This window comes from Somniosus microcephalus, chromosome 3 (assembly GCF_052327205.1).
Source record: "Somniosus microcephalus isolate GS21.2 chromosome 3, FLI_Smic_1.0, whole genome shotgun sequence".
Lineage (NCBI taxonomy): Eukaryota > Metazoa > Chordata > Chondrichthyes > Squaliformes > Somniosidae > Somniosus > Somniosus microcephalus.
In genome coordinates, this window is record NC_140989.1 from 33,511,192 (window position 1) to 33,533,800 (window position 22,609).

At 44.7% G+C, this 22,609-nt stretch overlaps 1 protein-coding gene across 10 annotated transcripts in view; it reads right to left on the minus strand.

The window, feature by feature from the left end:
- sdccag8 (SHH signaling and ciliogenesis regulator sdccag8) overlaps positions 1-22,609 on the minus strand; it is a 414,689-nt gene that overhangs the window by 292,175 nt on the left and 99,905 nt on the right. For all 10 annotated transcript variants that reach the window (XM_085979869.1, XM_085979861.1, XM_085979875.1 and 7 more), the window contains one exon: positions 17,010-17,126. In XM_085979869.1, coding sequence (XP_085835995.1) covers positions 17,010-17,126 — 117 coding nt within the window. The remainder of the gene's footprint in view (positions 1-17,009; positions 17,127-22,609) is intronic.

Sequence of the window (22,609 nt, forward strand, 5' to 3'; positions counted from 1 at the left end):
GAGGACACCCTCCACCGTGTTGTGTGGTGCTACCACCGTGCTAAATGGGATAGATTCAGAACAGATCTAGCAGCTGAAAACTGGGCATCCATGAGGCGCTGTGGGCCATCAGCAGCAGCAGAATTGTATTCCACCACAATCTGTAACTTCATGGCCCGGCATATCCTTCACTCTACCATTACCATCAAGCCAAGGGACCAACCCTGGTTCAATGAGGAGTGTAGCAGAGCATGCCAGGAGCAGCACCAGGCGTACCTAAAAATTAGATGCCAACCTGGGGAAGCTGCAACACAGGACTACATGCATGCTAAAAAGCGGAAGCAGCATGCTATAGACAGGGCTAAGCGATCCCACAATCAACTGATCAGATTAAAGCTCTGCAGTCCTGCCACATCCAGTCGTGAATGGTGGTGGACCATTAAACAAGTAACATGAGGAGGAGGCTCCATGAATATCCCCATCCTCAATGATGGTGGAGCCCAGCACGTGAGTGCAAAAGACAAGGCTGAAGCGTTTGCAACAGTCTTCAGACAGAAGTGTCGAGTGAATGATCCATATCGGCCTCCTCCCGAGGTCCTCACCATCACAGAAGCCAGTCCGTCAGCCAATTCGATTCACTCCACGTGATATCAAGAAACGGCTCAGCGCACTGGATACAGCAAAGGCTATGGGCACAGACAACATCCCGGCTATCATGCTGAAGACTTGAGCTCCAGAACTAGCCGCACCTCTAGCCAAGCTGTTCCAGTACAGCTACAACACTGGCATCTATCCGACAATGTGGAAAACTGCCCAGTTATGTCCTGTCCACAAAAAGCAAGACAAATCCAATCTGGCCAATTACCGCCCCATCAGTCTACCCTCAATCATCAGCAAAGTGATGGAAGGTGTCATCGACAGTGCTATCAAGCGGCACTTACTCACCAATAACCTGGTCACTGATATGATAGCAAAATACTGCAGATGCTGGAAATCCGAAATAACAACAGAAAATGCTGGAAAAACTCAGCAGGCCAGGCAACATCCGTGGAGAGAAAATAGAGTCGACGTTTCGGGTGAAAACCCTTTATCAAGACTAAAGAAGCACAGGAAATGAAATAAATTAAAAGGCCAGGCTGGGAGAGAACAAAAGAGAAGAGACATGAAGAGGTATTCAAAATGAGACGAGATGGTGATAGGACTAGTGGAGACAAAAGACGGCTCTAGATTAGATGTGAAATGCGCTGGCAGAATGGGAGACAGCTGCTATGTGGGAGAGAGAAAAAAAAAAGGGGGGGGGGGGGGGAAGGCCAAAACAAAGGTGTGGATAAAAAATATAAGTAAATATAAGTAAACATTGCTCAGTGATGCCCAGTTTGGCTCCCGCCAAGACCACTTGGCTCCCGACTTCATTACAGCCTTGATCCAAACATGGACAAAGGAACTGAATTCCAGAGGCGAGGTGAGAGTGACTGCCCTTGACATCAAGGCAGCATTTGACCGAGTGTGGCATCAAGGAGCCCTAGTAAAACTGAAGTCAATGGGAATCGAGGGGAAAACTCTCCACTGGCTGGAGTCATACCTAGCACAAAGGAAGATGGTTGTGGTTGTTGAAGGTCAATCATCACAGCCCCAGGACATCGCTGCAGGAGTTCCTCAGGGCAGTGTCCTGGGCACAACCACCTTCAGCTGCTTCATCAATGACCATCCCTCAAACATAAGGTCAAAAATGGGGATGTTTGCTGATGAATACATAGTGTTCAGTGCCATTCACTACAGCTCAGATAATGAAGCAGTCCATGCCCGCATGCAACAAGACCTGGATGACATTCAGGCTTGGGCTGATAAGTGGCAGGTAACATTCGCGCCACAGAAGTGCCAGGCAATGACCACCACCCCTTGACATTCAATGGCATTACCATCGCTGAATTCCTGCCATCAATATCCTGGGGATCACCATTGACCAGAAACTTAACTGGACCAGCCACATAAATACTGTGGCAACAAGAGCAAGTCAGAGGCTAGGTATTCTGCAGCGAGTGTCTCACCTCCTGACTCCCCAAAGCCTTTCCACCATCTACAAGGCACAAGTCAGGAGTGTGATGGAATACTCTCCACTTGCCTGGATGAGTACAGCTCAAACAACACTCAAGAAGCTCGATACCATCCAGACAAAGCAGCCCACTTGATTGGCACTCCATCCACCACCTTAAATATTCATTCCCTCCACCACCGGCGTACCGTGGCTGCAGTGTGTACCATCTACAAGATGCACTGCAGCAACTCGCCAAGGCTTCTTCGGCAGCACCTCCCAAACCCGCGATCTCTTCCACCTAGAAGGACAAAGGCAGCAGGCGTATGGGAACACCACCACCTCCAAGTTCCCCTCCAAGTCACACACCATCCTGACTGAGAAGTATATCGCCGATCCTTCATAGTCGCTGGGTCAAAATCCTGGAACTCCCTCCCTAACAGCACTGTGGGAGTACCTTCACCACACAGACTGCAGCGATTCAAGGCGGCGGCTCACCACCACCTTCTCGAGGGCAATTAGGGATGGGCAATAAATGCTGGCCTTGCCAGCAACGCCCACATTCGATAAACTAATTTTTTTTAAATTCTGAAATACGTGTTTATATTTCTCCGGAAATGGTGGCATCTTAACTTATGAACAATAATATCATGAGGCAGATGTGAGAGTTATGCTTACGTGGAAAATTACACCACTGTTATTAGGACACACAACATGTACAAGAAGGAGAGGACCTTGAACATGAAGATGCCAACTCTCTGACCGCTCTCTGTTCTTTCAGTCTGGTTTCCACAGCAGTGAGAACACTCTGGTAAAAACCATCTGTGATATCCTGTGTGATACCATCTGCGGTGTGCTATCCTACGTGATACCATCTGCGGTGTGCTATCCTACTTCGTCCTTCTTAACCTGTGGTTTTTAGCACAACTCATCATTCTATCCTCTTTCACCACCTCCATGGCACTTCCCTAACGTGGTTCCATTTGCAGTTGTTCCAATAGCTTTTCTTCCCATACCCGCACGGTCAACTGTGGTGTGCCCCAAAGCTCCATTGTTCTCCCCCTCCTACTCCACATATGAATGCTGCCCTTCAGTGACAGCATCCATAAAGCAGTCAGCTTCCTTGGCTCCACAGCAGCTGATGTGCTGTCTGACATCAAATCATGGATCAGCCAGAGCTTTCTTCAGTTGAAGATTGGCGAGTGAAGTCATCCTGTTCAACTCATGCCAGAAACTGCACGCTTCAAGCTTTAATTCCAGATCCTTTCCCAGCTGCTCACTCAGCTGAAACCAATAATGCAAAATCTCAATGTCCTGCTTGATTCCAAACTGAGCTTCAAACCCCACATCAATCATCAATTTAGCATACCCCACCCCTACTGCCACCAAATCTCTCATATATGCCTTCATCACCTTCAAACTTAAATTCCCCAATACTCTCCTCATCCGCCTCCCAAGACCCATCTCGCATAAACTCCAACTTGTCCAGATCTCTGCCACTCATATCTGATCCTGCACTCCTATCACCCCAGTCCTTGCAGAACTCCATTGGCTCCCAATCCTCAGTGAATCAACTTTGAAATCCCTGTCCCCGTATTTAAATCCCTTCATAGCATCACTCCTTCCTACCGATGAAAACTTCACCATCATTACACACAGCAAACAGCGCACACCCTTTCCTCTTCCTACTCTGGTCTATTGTGCATCCTACCTCTGTCTGCTCCACCATCATTGGCAAAACCTTCAGCCACCATGCCACTGCACACTGGAATTCTCTCCCTAAACTATTCCAACTCTCTTATCGCTCTCGTCCCCCTTCAAAATTTCCTTTCTTGACTATGCCTTCAGCCACCTCCCCACCTTTTCCCCCTGTTCCTGCTTGGGACCCCTCTGTTAAGCACTTTGGGACTTCTCATTATGCGAAAGGCACTATACAAAAGCAAGTTGTTGTTGAATGCGTGAGACGGCAAAAGAAAAAAAAAAGTGAAGAGACAGCATAAAAGAGAAAAGTGAAAGAGCAAAATAAAGAATGTGCAACAACAAGAATATGAAAAAGAGTACAAAAGACTAAAAGTAAAACAAAGAAAGCTGGAGATAAAGAGAGAGTATGAATATAAATCAAGAATGTACCACTACATGTATCACTTCACACTTACGTGCACAGAAATAAAGATATAAATGAGCAAATTTAAAATAAATTAGTGTGTCTGCCAACACTCAATGGCTTATTTTTGCAGCTTATATTCTCTATTTAATTTAGTGAACATAAATCTAGATTTTTGAATTGTATAGCTATAATACAAGATTATAGATTCAAGGTAAAGGGAGGGAGGTTTAGAGGGGATTTGAGAAAGAACTTTTTCACCCAGAGGGTGGTTGGAGTCTGGAACTCACTGCCTGAAAGGGTTGTGGAGGCAGAAACCCTCACAACATTTAAGAAGCATTTGGATGAGCATTTGAAATGCCATAGCATACAAGGCTACGGGCCAAATGCTGGAATATGGGATTAGATTAGACAGGGCTTGATGGCCGGCATGGACACGATGGGCCGAAGGGCCTCTATCTGTGCTGTATTACTCTATGACTCTATGACTCTAATGTACAAAGAACACTGGGATTCCAAATTTATTCCACTTATGAGGAAGTTCTTACAAACTCGACTGACTTTGATACTTGCACATTAGAACTTTTCCTTACCCGTGCCTGTTGTGTACCCAACACCTATACTAGTTATAAGCATTGCTCAAGGAGTAGGTAAATTGATGATATCGTACTGCAGTGAGATATGAATGGGGTCTGAAGGCAAGGGAGAGTTTGAAGTTGATGCTCGTAATGTCAACATGAGAAAGTGGATCAGGTGGATTTTATAAAAGAACTTCAAAAATTGTCAACAATTCCTAAGGAATAAAAGATTAATGGCATAAAATAGTAAATTAGAAAAGGCTGTGGACCATGTTATCTGTAACTGTGTCACGGGTTTTTCCACCTGTACCCATCCATACCCTAATCTTTCTAGCTATGCACAAGTATCACAAGGTTCTATGAATGAGTAATTATGCAAACCCTGCAAACTTTACGCACCAATGGAGTGAAGAGTTTCACCTTTTCCAATGCAATTGTTATGTCCCCTATGAGACTTTTAGTATTGTGTTTTGTCTCCCCCTAGTGGTTTTACTACTTAGCTCCTTATTGTTGATTTATGTCATGTGACATGATGAGAAAGTGAAAGTAAAACACAACCACGAGGGAGCCCAGAATTCATGGCTGGCGATGTATACAGTACTAACGCCATCCTTCCCAGTTCCCCCTTTGATTGGCATTGTCTGTAATTGGCCTTTTATCAGATGTCTTTATGTTTGATCTATGTCACCATTTCTTGATATTTGTGGCCAGATGAGTTAAAATATTGCACTTTGTGGAGTTTCCATGTGGCTGGCTATTAGTCTTTCCCCTGGCATTCATGTGTTAGACCTTTGATTGTTGTATCAGATTTACCTCAAATTGCAATAGAACCGTTGAGTTATAGTGGTAATGTTTCATTCTACTATCCTAGGTTTATTTTGTGTATTCAGATCGTGAATGTAATACCAATCGGCCTTATTTGATGTTGTAATTTCTTGCTCCCTTTGTAGTTTTACCCTGTGTCATTAAACTGGATAAAAAAGCAACAACGCCTCCTGTTTGGTGATGAGGGTTTAGCTGTCTGTCGAATCATAGTCGTGAGGAGGACAGAACAGTGAAAAGACACCTTTCCCATGGGCGAATCTACTAAAGGTACAGATACTCAACACCAACACGATCCAATGCATCTCCGAAGCCACACATTCCAGACACCAGTCACAAAAGCTGAAATGGAGGAACAGTCACCATCGAAACAAGCAGAGGAGACCAGATCTCACTGTTCTGGCTCCTCCAGGCATTCAAGTAGGTCTGTTACTGGTGCAGCAGCAGCGATGGCCAGAGCCAAGGCCGAAGCAGCCAAAGCAAAGATATCCTTTGCTCAAAGGGAAATGGACATAAAAATGGAAAAGGCACGTATTGAAGCAACATTAGCCGTATTGGATATGGAAAAAGAGGCAGCAGCAGCTCTAGCAGAGGCAGAAGTCCTTGAAGCAGCTGTTGAAGGTGAAGCAACAGGCAGCAACCTTAACCTTCATCTCCCTCACCAAGATCCAGTGCAACGCACCACAGAATACATACAAAGCCACTCCAGGTCACAAACTGTTAACTCTTCAATGCCCGACATAGAGCCTGTTCCAGAGTTAATACACGAACAGGAGGAGCCTGGCCATGCATCTCAGTGCCGTTGTGAGCTCAACAAAAACACTGTGGAAGAGGATGAACACAAGTTCCAACCAGAAGACCAAAGGCTAACCCATCATTATCGTTCACAATATCTGCAGACCTATCGCAGTCCAGCTGCTCTACCTCACTAAGAACAGACCCAAGGCATGTCAGATTTCGTGAGGTTCTTCGCACATCGTGAACTCGTCACCACCGGGTTGCTACAGTTCAACGACCAACCTGAAGACTACAGAGCATGGAGGTCTACTTTTCAGAACACCATAAAAGAGGGTTAGACCTGTCAGCGAGCGAAGAAATCGACCTACTTGCTAAATGGCTGGGTAAGGAATCCTCTGAGCACGCCAAGAGAATTCGAGCTGTGCACATTGACCTCCCGGAAAGGGGGCTGAAGATGATATGGGATCGTCTGCACGAGAGCTATGGCTCCCCGGAGGTGGTTGAGAATGCACTGTTTAAGAAGCTGGAGAACTTTCCCAAGATCCTCAATCGAGACCGCCTGAAGCTCAGAGTTAGGTGACGTCCTAATGGAAATTGACTCAGCGAAAACTGAGGGATGTCTGCCAGGTCTTCTGTACCTTGACACGGCACGTGGGATAAATCCCACTGTTGAAAAGTTACCATTCAACTTGCAGGAAAAATGGATAACTCAGGGATCAAAGTATAAGGAAGATCACAACGTTCCCTTCCCACCTTTCTCCTTTTTTGCCAAGTTTATCTGCCAGCAGGCTAAAATAAGAAACGACCCAAGCTGCTTCTTCTCCACTCAAAGCCCTGGGCCACCGAAGACAGCACAGTCTGCTACAAGGCCCAGCCAGAGAACTCCAGTGTCAGTTCATAAAACTGAAATGTCACTATCCACCACCTCCTCCAGCGACGACGCAGATGGGGAAATGGACGACCCAGTCAAGCAATGCCCCATTCACAACAAGCCGCACCCGCTCAGGAGGTGTCGGAGCTTCAGAAAACGGACTTTGGAGGATCGCAAATCGTTCTTAAAGGAACGCAGCATCTGTTATAAATGCTGTTCCTCTTCAACTCACCTGGCACGGGACTGTAACACGGCCGTCAAATGCATAGAATGCAACAGCGAAGGCCACAACACAGCACTCCACCCAGGTCCAGCCCCCTGGGTCTCAACGGCCTCTACCGCCGCAGCAGAGCACGGCAGGGAGGAAGAGGAAGACATTCGGACACTTGAAGTAGCCTCACATTGCACCAAGGTCTGCGGAGCACACATCAGCAGCAAATCCTGTTCCAAAATCTGTCTTGTGATGGTCTACCCTGAAGGACAGCAAGAAAAAGCCAGAAAGATATACGCCATGCTGGATGATCAGAGTAACAGATCACTCGCCAAGTCTCCGTTCTTTGACCACTTCAACATAGAAGGAAACAGCTCCCCATATTCACTGAAAACGTGTGCCGGCCTAGTGGAGAAATCAGGAAGGAGGGCCAGTGGTTTCGTAGTGGAGACCCTTGATGGAAAGACGAGTCTGCCTCTGCCCACACTAATAGAGTGTAACCAGGTGCCTAATAACAGGTCAGAGATCCCTACACCTGAAGCAGCGCTTCATCATGCTCATCTCAAACCAGTGGCTTACCAGATTTCACCGTTGAACCCTCAAGCTCCCATCCTGCTTCTACTAGGCAGAGGCATACTGAGAATCCACAAGGTATGCAAACAGATAAATGGTCCACACGGCTCACCTTATGCTCAGAGACTTGACCTAGGGTGGGTCATCATCGGTGATGTTTGTCTGGGAAACGCCCACAGACCTGCCAAAGTGAACACATTCCATACAAATGTGCTGGAGAATGGTCGCCCCTCACTCTTTGATCCGTGCCCCAACAGCTTTCAAGTGAAAGAAAGATACGGCATACAGGTTCCAAGCTCTCTTTCTGATGATCCTACTGAGCAACCAGAACACGGAAAGCAAGAGGATCGTCTTGGTCAGGCAGTCTTCAAAAGGACGAGTGACGATGACAAGTTAGCTCCTCCCATTGAGGACAAACTCTTTATAAAGAACATGGATGAAGAGGTCTTCATGGACAGTAGCAATAGCTGGGTCGCTCCTCTACCGTCCAGAACTCCAAGACGACGGCTTCCTAACAACCGAGGACAAGCACTCAATCGACTCATCTCTTTCCGCCGCACGCTGGAAAGAAAGCCGGATACAAAGGACCACTTCATTTCATTCATGCAAGAAAGCCCTTGCCTCAGAAGACCACGCCAATGACCTAAAGGACCTGGACCTTGGAGTTGACTTACCTCCTCTACAGTGCAGCCTTGGGCTCAGTTGGGACCTGAATACGGATACCTTTACCTTCCAAGTTGAAGACAGCGAAAAGCCCTCCACTCGTCATGGTGTCCTTCCTACGGTGAATGGCCTGTTCGACCCCCTTGGTTTTGTGGCACCAGTCATCATCCAAGGAAAAGCTCTGCTTAGAGACCTCACGGTAGACACGAACGATTGGGATTCACCACTACCTCGAGAAAAGGAGGGATCTTGGCACACATGGAGAAACTCTCTCCAAGACCTTAGAAAGCTTCAAATTCCAAGACCCTATACTCTCATATCTTCCTCTGAAGCTCAACACAAAGAAATGTGTGTCTTTTCTGATGCTCCAAACGATGCCATAGCTGCAGTTGCTTACCGCAAGGTCACAAACCCCAATGGAGATTGTGAAGCAGGCTTCATCCGCGGCAAGGCAAGGTTGACACCACGACCCGAACACAGCATTCCAAGACTGGAGCTCTGTGCTGCCGTTCTGGCTGTAGAGATGGCAGAACTGATCACCTCCGAGATTGATCTCAAGCCTGACTCTATCCAGTTCTACACAGACAGTAAGGTGGTGCTGGGCTACATATGCAACCAGACTCGAAGGTTTTATGTGTACGTCAATAACAGAGTCCAACGCATCAGAAGGTCAACACAACCTGAACAATGGCACTACGTGCCTACTCACCTGAATCCAGCCGATCATACCACCAGATCTGCCACTGCAGCTCGCTTAAGAGATACCACATGGCTTATAAGAACATAAGAAATAGGAGCAGGAGTAGGCCAATCGGCCCCTCGAGCCTGCTCCGCCATTCAATAATATCATGGCTGATCTGATCCTAACCGCCAATCTCTATCACAGAACTATCTCCTGAAACTAACAGAATTAGACACACGAAATAGGAGCAGGATCAGGCTACACGGCCCCTGGGCCCGCTCCGCTACCCACAGGGCCATGACCAATCCTAACCTAGACTCATGTCCAAATTCCTGCCCGCTCCCCGTAACCCTTAATTCCCTTTACTTCTAGGAAACTGTCTATTTCTGTTTTAAATTTATGAAATGATGTAGCTTCTACAGCTTTTTGGGGCAGCATATTCCATGGACCTACCACCCTCTGAGTGAAGTAGTTCCTCCTCATCTCAGTTTTGAAAGAGCAGCCCCTTATTCTAAGACTATGCCCCCTAGTTCTAGTTTCACCCATCATCGGGAACATCCTCCCCGCATCCACCTGATCCAACCCCTTCACAATCTTATATGTTTCAATAAGATCGCCTCTCATTCTTCTGAACTCCAATGAGTAGAGTCCCAATCTACTCAACCTCTCCTCATATGTCCATCCCCTCATCCCCGGGATTAACCGAGTGAACCTTCTTTGTACTGACTCGAGAGCAAGTATGTCTTTTCTTAAGTATGGACACCAGAACTGTATGCAGTATTCCAGGTGTGGTCTCACCAATACCTTGTACAACTGAAGCAATACCTCCCTATTTTTATATTCTATCCCCCTAGCAATGAAAGCCAACATGCCATTGGCCTTCTTAATCACTTGCTGCACCTGCATACTAACCTTTTGAGTTTCGTGCACCAGGACCCCCAGATCCCTTTGTACTTCAGTACTTTCCAGTTTCTTGCCATTAAGATAATAACTTGCTCTACGATTTTTCCTGCCAAAATGCATAACCTCACACTTTCCAGTATTGTATTCCATCTGCCAAATCTCTGCCCACTTACTTAGCCTGTCTATGTCCCCTTGCAGGTTTTTTTTATGTCCTCCTCACTCACTACTTTCCCTCCCATCTTAGTATCATCTGCAAACTTTGATATGTTACACTCAGTCCCCTCCTCCAAATCGTTAATATAGATTGTAAAGAGTTGGGGACCCAGCACTGACCCCTGCGGAACACCACTAGTTACTGATTGCCAGTCTGAGAATGAACCATTTATCCCAACTCTCTGCCTTCTGTTAGATAGCCAATCCTCTATCCATGCCAGAATATTACCCCCAATCCCGTGATTTTTTGTGTGGCACCTTGTCAAATGCCTTTTGGAAGTCTAAATACACTATGTCCACTGGTTCCCCTTTATCCACCCTATATGTTACTTCCTCAAAGAACTCCAGCAAATTTGTCAAACATGACTTCCCCTTCATAAAACCATGCTGACTTTGTCCTATTAAATTATGATTATCCAAATGTCCTGTTACTGTCTCCTTAATAATGGACTCCAAAATTTTACCTACCACAGATGTTAGGCTAACCGGTCTATAGTTTCCAGCCTTCTGTCTACTGCCCTTTTTAAATAAGGGCGTTACATTAGCAGTTTTCCAGTCTGCCGGGACCTTTGCCGAGTCCAGGGAGTTTTGGAAAATTATTACAATGCATCCACAATCCCTACCGCCACTTCCCTCAAGACCCTAGGATGTAAGCCATCAGGTCCAGGTGATTTATCCGCCTTGAGTCCCATTATTTTACCGAGTACCACTTCCTTAGTGATTTTGATCGTGTTTAGCTCCTCCCCCCCCTATAGCCCCCTGTTTGTCCAGTGTTGGGATATTCTTAGTGTCTTCTACTGTAAAGACTGATATAAAATATTCATTCAGTGTTTTTGCCATCTCCATATTTCCCACCATTAATTTCCCGGTCTCATCCTCTAAGGGGCCAACATTTACTTTAGCCACCCTTTTTCTTTTTATATAACTATAAAAACTCTTGATCTGTTTTTATATTTTTTGCTAATTTACTTTCATAATCTATCTTCCCTTTCTTAATCAATCTTTTTGTTATTTTTTGCTGTCTTTTAAAGTTTTCCCAATCCTCTATCCTCCCACTAGATTTGGCTACCTTATATGCCCTTGTTTTTAGTTGAATACTATCCTTAATTTCTTTACTTAGCCACGGATGGCTGTCTTTTCTTTAACACCCTTTCCTTCTCAGTGGAATATATTTTTTTGGAAGTTGTAAAATAACTCCTTAAATGTACACCACTGATCATGTATCGTCTTACCCTTTAATCTATTTTCCCAATCCACTCTACTCAATTCCGCTCTCATACCTTCATAGTCTCCTTTATTCAAGCTTAGCACGCTTGTTTGAGATCCAACCTTCTCACCCTCTAATTGAATATGGAATTCAACCATGGGGATCCTTTACTAGGACATTTTTAATTAATCCTGTCTCGTTACACAGGACCAGATCTAAGGTTGCTTGCCCCCTGGTCGGTTCAGTTACATACTGCTCAAGAAACCCATCCCTAATACACTCAATGAACTCATCCTCAAGGCAGCCCTGCCCAATTTGATTTGTCCAATTAATATGATAGTTAAAATCCCCCATAATTATAGATGTTCCCTTATTACAAGTCTCAACTATTTCCTGATTGATACTCCGTCCAACCGAGTTGCAACTGTTCGGAGGCCTATAGACTACGCCCACTAGTGTTTTTTCCCCCTTATTATTCCTTATCTCCACCCAAACTGTTTCATTATCCTGATCTTTTGACCCAATATCATTTCTCTGTATTACGGTGATTCCTTCCTTTATTAACATAGCCACCCCACCTCCCCTTCCTTCCTGCCTGTCCTTCCTGATCGTTAAATAACCTGGTATATTTAATTCCCAGGCAGTCACCCTGCAGCCATGTTTCTGTAATGGCCACAAGATCATACCCATATGTAGTTATTTGTGCCATTAACTCATCTATTTTGTTACGAATGCTATGTGCATTCAGATAGAGAACTTTCAAATATGTTTTGGTGACACTTAGTTCCTGCTTTTGCCCTTTTTATTACTTTACCTTTTACTCCATACCTTCTGCCCCTTCCTGACACGCTCTGGTTTTTAATTTCCCCACTGCTACCCAAGTCTATGACCTTCTCTGTTGTCATTTTTATTATTTGCTCTCTAGGAACCTCCCCCCCACTAGTTAGTTTATAGCCCTCTCTACAGCCCTCGTTATATGATCCGCCAGGACTCTAGTCCCAGCACTGGCCAAGTGAAGCCCGTCCCAACGGAACAGCTCCCTCCTGCCCCAGTACTGGTGCCAGTGTCCCAGGAAGCAAAACCCATTTCTCCCACACCAGTCTTTGAGCCACGCATTTAACTCTCTAATTTTATTTGTCCTAGCCAAATTCGCTCGTGGCTCAGGTAATAGAGATTATTACCCGTGAAGTTCTGTTTTTTAATTTGACCCCTAGCTGCTCATACTCATTTAACAGAACCGGCTTCCTAGTCCTATCTACGTCGTTTATACCAACATGGACCACGACGGCTGGATCCACCCCCTCCCACTGCAAGTTTCTTTCCAGCCCTGAGGAGATGTCCTTAACCCTGGCACCGGGTAGGCAACACAGCCTACGGAACTCTCGCTCTTGGCTGCAGAGAACTCTATCTATCCCCCTAATAATACTATCCCCTACCACTACAACATTTCTATTTACTCCCCCCTCTTGAATGGCCCCCCATTCCACGGTGCTGTGGCCAGGTTGCTCATCCTCCCTGCAGTCCCTGCTCCCGTCCCCACAGGGAGTAAGAACCTCGAACCTGTTGGACAAGAGCAAGGGCTGCGGCTCCTCCAACACTACCTCCTGGATCCCCGTACCTGCCTCGCTCGTAGTCACACTGTCCTGTCCCTGACCTGAATTCCTGTGTCGTCCCCAGCAGAAAGTCACAGAAGTGTCATTCTTCTCCATACGTGGACCGGCCAAGCAGCTTCAATCTGACTGTGGTACCAACTTCATCGGAGCCTGCAAGAAGCTCGACATTCCTCCTAACGATGACAACACAGTTAAGAGATACCTCGCAGACCAAGGTTGCACCTGGATCTTCAATCCGCCACATTCCTCACATATGGGAGGTTCATGGGAACGAATGATCGGTATCACACGCCGCATATTGGATGCAATGCTTCTGGAACATGGATCTTCCAGACTCACTCATGAAGTCCTCACCACATTCATGGCCGAAGTGGTAGCCATCATCAATGCAAGACCACTCGTCCCTCCGTCATCAGATGCAGAGTTCCCATTCATCCTGACGCCTGCCACCCTCCTCACTCAGAAAGGAGAAGCCATTCCTACACCTCCAGGAGAGTTCGGCAGCAAGGACCTCTACAGACGTCAGTGGAAGCAGGTACAGAGTCTGACCAACACCTTCTGGAGCCATTGGCGACGCGAGTACCTGTCAACTCTCCAAGCACGTAGCAAATGGCAGTCATCAAAGACCAACGTCCAGATGGGGAACATAGTTTTAATGAAGGACAGTCAGAACAAAAGAAGTGAATGGCCGATGGGGATCATCTCAAAGGTTTTCCCCAGCAAAGATGGTAGAGTTCGGAAGGTAGAGGTCAAGATCCCAATCGGTGATGGGACAAAGCTCTTCTACAGGCCAATCACAGAGATTGTGCTTCTTCTCTCCAAGGAAGACCAGACGGTTGCTCCCTGATAAGTTGTATTTCTTTATTATGTGGCATCTTAGAGATACCAGACAGGGAGTGTTATGTCCCCTATGAGACTTTTAGTGTTGTGTTTTGTCTCCCCCTAGTGGTTTTACTACTTACCTCCTTATTGTTGATTTATGTCATGTGACATGATGAGAAAGTGAAAGTAAAACACAACCACGAGGGAGCCCAGAATTCATGGCTGGCGATGTATACAGTACTAACGCCATCCTTCCCAGTTCCCCCTTTGATTGGCATTGTCTGTAATTGGCCTTTTATCAGATGTCTTTATGTTTGATCTATGTCACCATTTCTTGATATTTGTGGCCAGATGAGTTAAAATATTGCACTTTGTGGAGTTTCCATGTGGCTGGCTATTAGTCTTTCCCCTGGCATTCATGTGTTAGACCTTTGATTGTTGTATCAGATTTACCTCAAATTGCAATAGAACCGTTGAGTTATAGTGGTAATGTTTCATTCTACTATCCTAGGTTTATTTTGTGTATTCAGATCGTGAATGTAATACCAATCGGCCTTATTTGATGTTGTAATTTCTTGCTCCCTTTGTAGTTTCACCCTGTGTCATTAAACTGGATATAAAAGCAACAACGCCTCCTGTTTGGTGATGAGGGTTTAGCTGTCTGTCGAATCATAGTCGTGAGGAGGACAGAACAGCAATTGTGATCATGAAAGTATCAGCTTACCATCTCACTAAAAGCAGTAAGTTAGTGTCCCATCTCCAAGTTTCTGAAGTAGTCCTAAACTGTATCGCAATATATTTTATAAGCACGTTTTGTAAAAGGTATGCTCCAGGTGCACGTCAATAAACTAGGCAGTGTCAGTACAATGCAATATTCTTAACTGCATTTTCTATTAACTTAACCATATCACACTTTTTAGCTTGTTATTCTTTCTGTCCTTACTTTTGTCTTACCTTGTTTATTTGTTTAGCTCTCCCACCTGCATTTTTGTTTTGCTTACATTCCTTTTCATATTTTGCTCATTGCTTACAACTCCCCAACCAAACAAGTAGTAAAATCTGAGTTTAAAATTGTAAAAAAAACTGGGGAACAACCATTAGCGTGGAGAGCTCCGCTTGCTTGTGGCGTCAGTGTTGCTTTCCCTTTCTTGTCTCCATCAATCCCAGATGCACAGACTTCAGCTACTCTCTTTCTCCCCCAGTTGCCAAAGTTCATTACAGATAAAACACATTTTGGCAACTATAAGTCAAACTTTACAATCCAGCACTGACATTATCGAGTCAACTGCAGATATCAGTGGCCACTTTGTAACTTTGGCCCAGTAATTCCGGTCCCAACGCGTGAGTACGGACGGGGTACTCACGCGTGGGCCCGTTGGAAGTGCCGGATTTCAGCATGCACAGCGCATGCGCGGAAAACCGGCATTTCCTCTCCTCTGAACCAAGGGGTTAAGAGGCGGTTCCCTAGCGACGTTTGAGGCAGCGCGGGCGCGTTGAACTTCGTTTTTTTTTTAAAAACAGGTTTGTCTGTGTGTGAAGGTCTCCACTTTTTACGAATGTAAAAAGCAGACATAAGGATTTCGTTTTATAAGGTAAGTGGTCTAATAATTAAAGTTAGAATTTTTTTTCCACAGGTTTATTATTTTTAAAGAATTTACAGTAAGGTAAGTTAATTTTTGGACCCGATTTCTTGAAAAAAAAATTTTGGCAGAAATTTGATTAATTGTTTAAATTAGTTTTTAAAAGTTATTAATAGTTAATTTAATTATTGGAATGTTTTTTTAACTTTTATTTAAAGTTTAAGTAGTGTTTTGGGCGCCCGTACTTTTCATGAGTTTGACAGGTCTTATGTCTAACTCATGAATGGACTTTTGTAAACTCCCATTGGTTGCCCAGTGCTCACGTGATCCCAGCCGGCTCATCGCACTAAGTATGCCACTGGATCACGCACGCACAGCGCGCCGGGAGCTGAACCGGGCCACAGACCGGAATTCCAAGCAGGCCCAGTCATAAAATGTCAGCGCGATATGTAAGTGTAGGTCAGGGGCTTGCACCCGCGGGAAGCCCCCGACCCGAATTTCTGGGCCATTATCTTCTGTGTCAACTGTGTTTCGTGCCACATGTACAACTGGTCCAAATGGTCATGTTTATTACCAAACTACTATTGGTAATGAAATTTAGAATTATTGATCAGTCGTAAATTTGATCACTAATGCATGTGATCTAGGTCAGAACAACGAATATGATGCTCTTTCCATGATGGCTCAGTTCTTAATTAATAAAATCTTATAATCGCATTAACCTCTGCATGTCACAAACTGATGCTACGCAGCAGTAGCACACTCTCGGTGATCATTTTGGTGCACTTATTTTTGCTGTCATAATTGTTATTAACCTAAAAATCGCACATTTTAAAGACAATTGAAGCTGATCCAGGCCTAAACCAAGCAAAAATGGGCCTTAGCCCAGCCTTATCAAATCAATCAAATGTATATCAGCTTAGATTTATGGCCCATTCATTCTAAATGAAAAACGAATCTTAAGAAACATAACAATACCACTAAACTACGAGCATCATTAAGATATTTAGGTCATTCAAATCCTTTGTAATGTTAGATACAGAGACCTCAAAGCTATCCATGGTCGTATGAATTCCAGCAGATGTTACCACACTCTTGGATTGGAATGTTGCAGACTATTGGCTAAAAGGCAATCAAATAACAACAAACACTTTTCACCATTAATACTGATATTTCAGAAACACAGAAAAGCATAGTGAGGCCCTTTTAAGATCTAGCCTAACACAAAGGCCTTATGCCACTAGAATTTCAATCTGCAACTATAATGGCACAAAGCCAGTGTTTCATTTACTGTAATATTCTTAGTCTCTCCCACACCCCTGCCCCCACCCCACCCCCCGTGCCCTCCCTCCCACTTTCTGAATTCTTTATAACTCTCAGGAAACAGTTCTCAGCAGTTGCAACTTAGAGGCTCCTACCTGTTCTCGGAGTTCAAATTCTCTTAACATTTTTGTTCTGTGTTCCCTGAATTCCTTCTCGGCCTCTTCTTTCTTCATTTTGACCTGATTCAGCTGATAGCGCAATTCACCAGATTCCTAAAGGTTAAAGAATAGTAAAAAAAAAGGTTCATTTGTGAATTCTATTCATTTCTCAATATTCACTACGATCTTTACACTAACAAAATGGCCTCATAGTGCCACCCAGAGGAAAACAACAGAAAGTTCTAAGCCTTACATAATCAGATATCCAGACTTGCAGGCATAATGGCATTTTTGGGATTAACTCAGAAGTCATAGCATTCAGTTACAACCCAGCTTTGGGATCTTTTGGGTCTTAACCCAACCTAGTCTGCAAGTTGATCCATCCAACAGGTGGCCTAGTCAAAGGCACCACTCGGACAATTAGAAACAAACACTTGACTTGTGCAATTAAATATGGATTCTAGTGCTCTGGCTTTATAAAATGAAAAACAGCAATAGACAGCGCATATAAAAACAGAAAATGCTGGAAATACTCAGCAGGTCAGGCAGCATCTGTGGAGAGAGAAACAGCGTTAACGGGCCGGTAATAACAGCAAACTAACAGCGTTCGCCATTATTACCCTTTTGAAACTGACCGCAACTTCAGGATGTAGCGCATGTGCATCTAAACATGGAAATCCTGACATTGCGGTCAGTCATTCACTGCTCCAACACTAGCTGTGCTGTGGGCCGCCACCCACCACCACCCACCACCACCACCAGCGCCTCCCCACTCCACCCCCAAAGCCAGCAATCAGTGTAATCAGTGAAACTGACGAAAACTTGAGCTTTTCCACGGTAATGTCGCTGTTAAATACCCCATTAATTGTTAAGCCTTTTTGGATTAGGTGCAACTGGGGTTTTAACAGCATATTGACTGCTAAACAAACATTCGGGCCCTGAAAAACGAATTTTAATTTTGTGGAGTAACTATTATGATAAAAATTACAATTTTTAAGAAACTTTTAAAAATATATATATATTTTTTAAAGTTTGTTCATGATATTTCAGGTTCTACTTTATCCCCATCTGAGAGCTCCAATCTTTGTTTTGCTCTCTAACATTTTTTTTTTTTTTAAAGTCCAGATAAAAAGAGCTTCTCATTTCCTGGTTCCCTGTCTGCGAGAATTCTGCAATGTGATTGGCTGCTTTGACAGCTTGTTGGCGTCACACCAGCTCGCACTAAGGAATCCCACTATATCTTCTTCTCTTAGGCAGTCTCTCGGAACCGAGGATGACTTGCTTCCACATTAAAAATGAGTTCGCAGGTGACTGATGAGTCCGATGCGGGACCTACAGTCTCTGTCACAGGTGGGGCAGACGGTGGTTGAAGGGGCGGGTGGGTGGGGTGCTTCGGTTGACGTGCACTCCTTGCGCTGCCTGTGCTTGGCTTCCGCTTGCTCCCGGCGAAGAGACTCGAGGTGTTCGGCGCCTTCCCGGATGCTTCTCCTCCACTTTGTGTGGTCTTGGGCCAGGGATTCCCAGGTGTTGGTGGGGGTTACACTTTTTCAAGGAGGCTTTGATGGTGTCCTTGAAGCGTTTCCTCTGCCCACCTGGGGCTCTCTTGCCGTGCCGGAGCTCCGAGTAGAGCGCTTGTTTTGGGAGTCTCATATCGGGCATGCGGACAATGTGACCCGTCCATCGGAGCTGATCGAGTGTGGTTAAAGCTTCGATGCTGGGGATGTTGGCCTGAGCAGGAACACTGACATTGGTGCACCTATCCTGCCAATGGATTTGCAGGATCTTGCGGAGGCAGCATTGGTGGTACCTCTCCAGTGCTTTGAGGTGCCTGCTGTACATGGTCCATGTCTCTGAGGCATACAGCAGGGCGGGTATCACTGCTACTCTGTAGACCATGAGCTTAGTGCCGGGTTTCAGGTCCTGGTCTTAAAACACTCTCTTCCTCAGGCGACCGAAGGCTGGACTGCACTACACTGCGCTGAAATCACTTGAACGTCGAAAAAGGCAAACTTCTCGCCACAGAGATCGAGATCTTGGGAAAGTAATAGCAATGTGAGTTTTAAATTTATAAAACTTCTGTTAATTTTAAGAACGGTATTTAGAAAGAAATGGACATATTGGTCCAACTGCCCTGCCCGAGTTCAGTTTACCCGAATTGGGAGGCTCGAACAACATGTTGGTTCCCACATCGAGATCTCTGTGGGCAGCTTTCTTCGGGGCCAGCGGCGAGCGCCTCTGCTTCGCCGCTGACCGCAACTCCGGGTCAAGGTTTCAGGTCGATGACCTTTCATGGGAAAACATATAATAGTCACTAAATTTCCAAAATTGTTTGGAATGCAGGGCGCTGTAGAAAATGAGTCTTCTGGATGAGGGAACCAACATGTTGTTCGATCCTTCCAATTCGGGTAAACCGAACTCAGGCAGGGCAGTTGGACCAATATGTCCATTTCTTTCTAAATACCATTCTTAAAATTAACAGAAGTTTTATAAATTTTAAAGTGACATTTCTATTACTTTTGCAAGATATTCTTGTTGTACAAACAAAGGTGTTTCAAGTTGTTTTAAAAGGCACTGTTGTCCCTGAAGTAGTGGAAAAGAAAGTGCTGTTAAATGCCAATAGTTCAAGATGTTACAGTTTTACACAGGCTGCAAAGTGTCCGTTTCCAAATTAACTTTTTAAAAATTGGTGGCCACTACAGTAATTATGATACATTATTCTTTGTGATCTAACCCTACGGGGGATCAACACTGGCCTGATATTTTCCACATTTTTGCATGTCTGGAGCAAGCAGATGAGTGGCTATTTTTACCCTAGTTTGTGAAATTCATTATTCGTGTAGGACTGTGACTAATAATTTCTAAGTAAAATGAAAGTACTGCGCAAATATCTTGTATTATGGCTGTGATATTAGGGAGATTGGGTTTGGCGGAGTCTATACAATACAGTTTTTAAAGTTACAACTGTTCCACGCCTGGTGTGGAGTTAGTGTTTGCAATGCTCACCATCTTACAGAACAAATATCCAAGCGCTTCATGTTATGTTTTCTACCCATTTCACCCGGTGTCCATATAACATTGCACTAATAGTGAGTACTCTGCTGCATCTGCAAAGGCATCTTATTCCCTCATGCTTTTGGGACTATATTTTCTTACAGGTTCCCTTCCCTTTATTGTTTGTAATATGACAAAACCCAGAACTATGTTCTTAAGTATAAAGAAAAAGCAAAAACTTGCAAATGCTGGAAAATTCATTTCTAAATAAAAAATGATGGAAACACACAGGTCAGTCAACATCTGTGGAAAGAAAAAGATTGAAAAGACAGAATTAGCCCTGCCCAAAAAGTTGATCTGTCTTTTCTCTCTACAGTGTTTGAAGTATAGGTTCTTTTATGCCTCAGAGACATGGACCATGTACAGCAGGCACCTCAAAGTACTGGAGAGGTACCACCAACGCTGCCTCCGCAAGATCCTGCAAATCCATTGGCAGAATAGGCGCACCAACGTCAGTGTTCTCGCTCAGGCCAATATCCTCAGCATCAAAGCTTTGACCACGCTTGATCAGCTCCGATGGACGGGTCACATTGTCCGCATGCCCGATACAAGACTCCCAAAACAAGCGCTCTACTCGGAGCTCCGGCACGGCAAGAGAGCCCCAGGTGGGCAGAGGAAACACTTCAAAGACACCCGCAAAGCCTCCTTGAAAAAGTGCAACATCCCCACTGACACCTGGGAATCCCTGGCCCAAGACCGCACAAAGTGAACGAGAAGCATCCGGGAAGCAGCTGAACACCTCGAGTCTCTTCGCCGGGAGCAAGCGGAAGCCAAGCGCAAGCAGCACACGTCAACCCAAGCACCCCACCCACCCGCCCCTTCAACCACCATCTGCCCCACCTGTGACAGAGACTGTAGGTCCCGCATTGGACTCTCAGTCACCTGAGAACTCATTTTTAATGTGGAAGCAAGTCATCCTCAGTTCTGAGGGACTGCCTAAGAAGAAGAAGATGATTCTTTTACATGAACTAAAAATTGGTTTAAATTGAACAGGGGCAATATTTGACATTTAAGTCACGTTTTATTTCTCAGCTGTAATTCTTAAACGCTACAGATGTTTGTCATGCAGTAAATCATTAATGTCTAATGTATTAACACTACTGTGATCCACAATACACTTTGCTAAATTACATTGTAGTATTTTGATGGCTTCATAGATTGATACAGCACAGAAGGAGGCCGTTTGGCCCATCGTGCCTGTGCTAGCTCTTTGAAAGAGCTATCCAGTTACTCCCACTCCCCTGCCATTTCCCCAAAGCCCTGCAAAATTTTCCCCTTCTGGTATTTATCCAATTCTCTTTTGAAAGTTATTATTGAATCTGCTTCCACCGCCCTTTCAGGCAGTGCATTCCAGATCATAACAACTCACTGCCCAAAATAAATTCTTCTCATGTCGCCTCTGGTTCTTTTGCCAATTACCTTCAATCTGTGCCCTCTGGTTACCGACTCTTCTACCACTGGAAACAGTTTCTCCTTATTTACTCTATCCAAACCATTCATGATTTTGAACACCTCTATTAAATTTCCCTTTAAGCTTCTCTGCTCGAAGGAGAACATTTTCAGCTTCTCTAGTCTCTCCGCATAACTGAGGTCTCTCATCCCTGGTACCATTCTGGTAAATCTCCTCTGCACTCCCCTCCAAGACCCGGACATCCTTCCTTGAAGTGTGGTGCCCAGAATTGGACACACTACTCCAGCTGGGGGCTAACCAGTGATTTATAAAAGGTTTAGCAAAACTTCCTTGGTTTTGTACTCTCTGCCTGTTTATAAAGCCAAGAATCCCATATGCTTTTTTAACAGCCTTCTCAACTTGTTCTGCCACCTTCAAAGATTTTGTGCATGTGAACCCCCAGGTCTCTCTGTTCCTCCACCCCTTTAAAATTGTACCCTTTAGTTTATATTGCTTAAAGTATACCATTATATAAAAATGCTCACAAAACTTCTGAATCATTCCAGTAATACAAGCCCTTTTAAAATTATACATCAAATTCAGGGAAATCTTCGTTCAACAAGTACAGTACTAGAATTTCACTAGGATTAAAAGGGCTAGACATATGATAGACTAAGTTTATTAATTTCACTGTTGATAATGTAATTGATAGTGGTACAAGGAAGACCAAAGATGTGCGGGTTAGGTTGATTGGCTATGATAAATTGACCCTTTGTGTTAGGGGGATTAAATACGTGGGGTTACGGGGATAGAGTGGGATATGTGTTGGTGTAGGGGTTACGGGGATCGGGTGGGATATGTGTCGGTGCAGGCTTGATGGGCCGAAATGGCCTCTATCTGCACTGTGGGGTTTCTGTGATTCTGTGATTCTGTGATAAGCTGAGAACAAAGCTCAAACAGTTTATGAATCTCATTTCAACCCAAGTTGTGCAGCAGACCTATGAAACATACTTTAGAATGTGTTATTCGTTCTTGTCTATTCTCTGTACAGATGCTGCCTGACCTGCTGAGTGTTTCCAGCATTTTCTGTTTTTGTTTTATAAAATAGTGTCTCTCTGATTCACTGTGAGCAACACCACAAATATATACACACAAG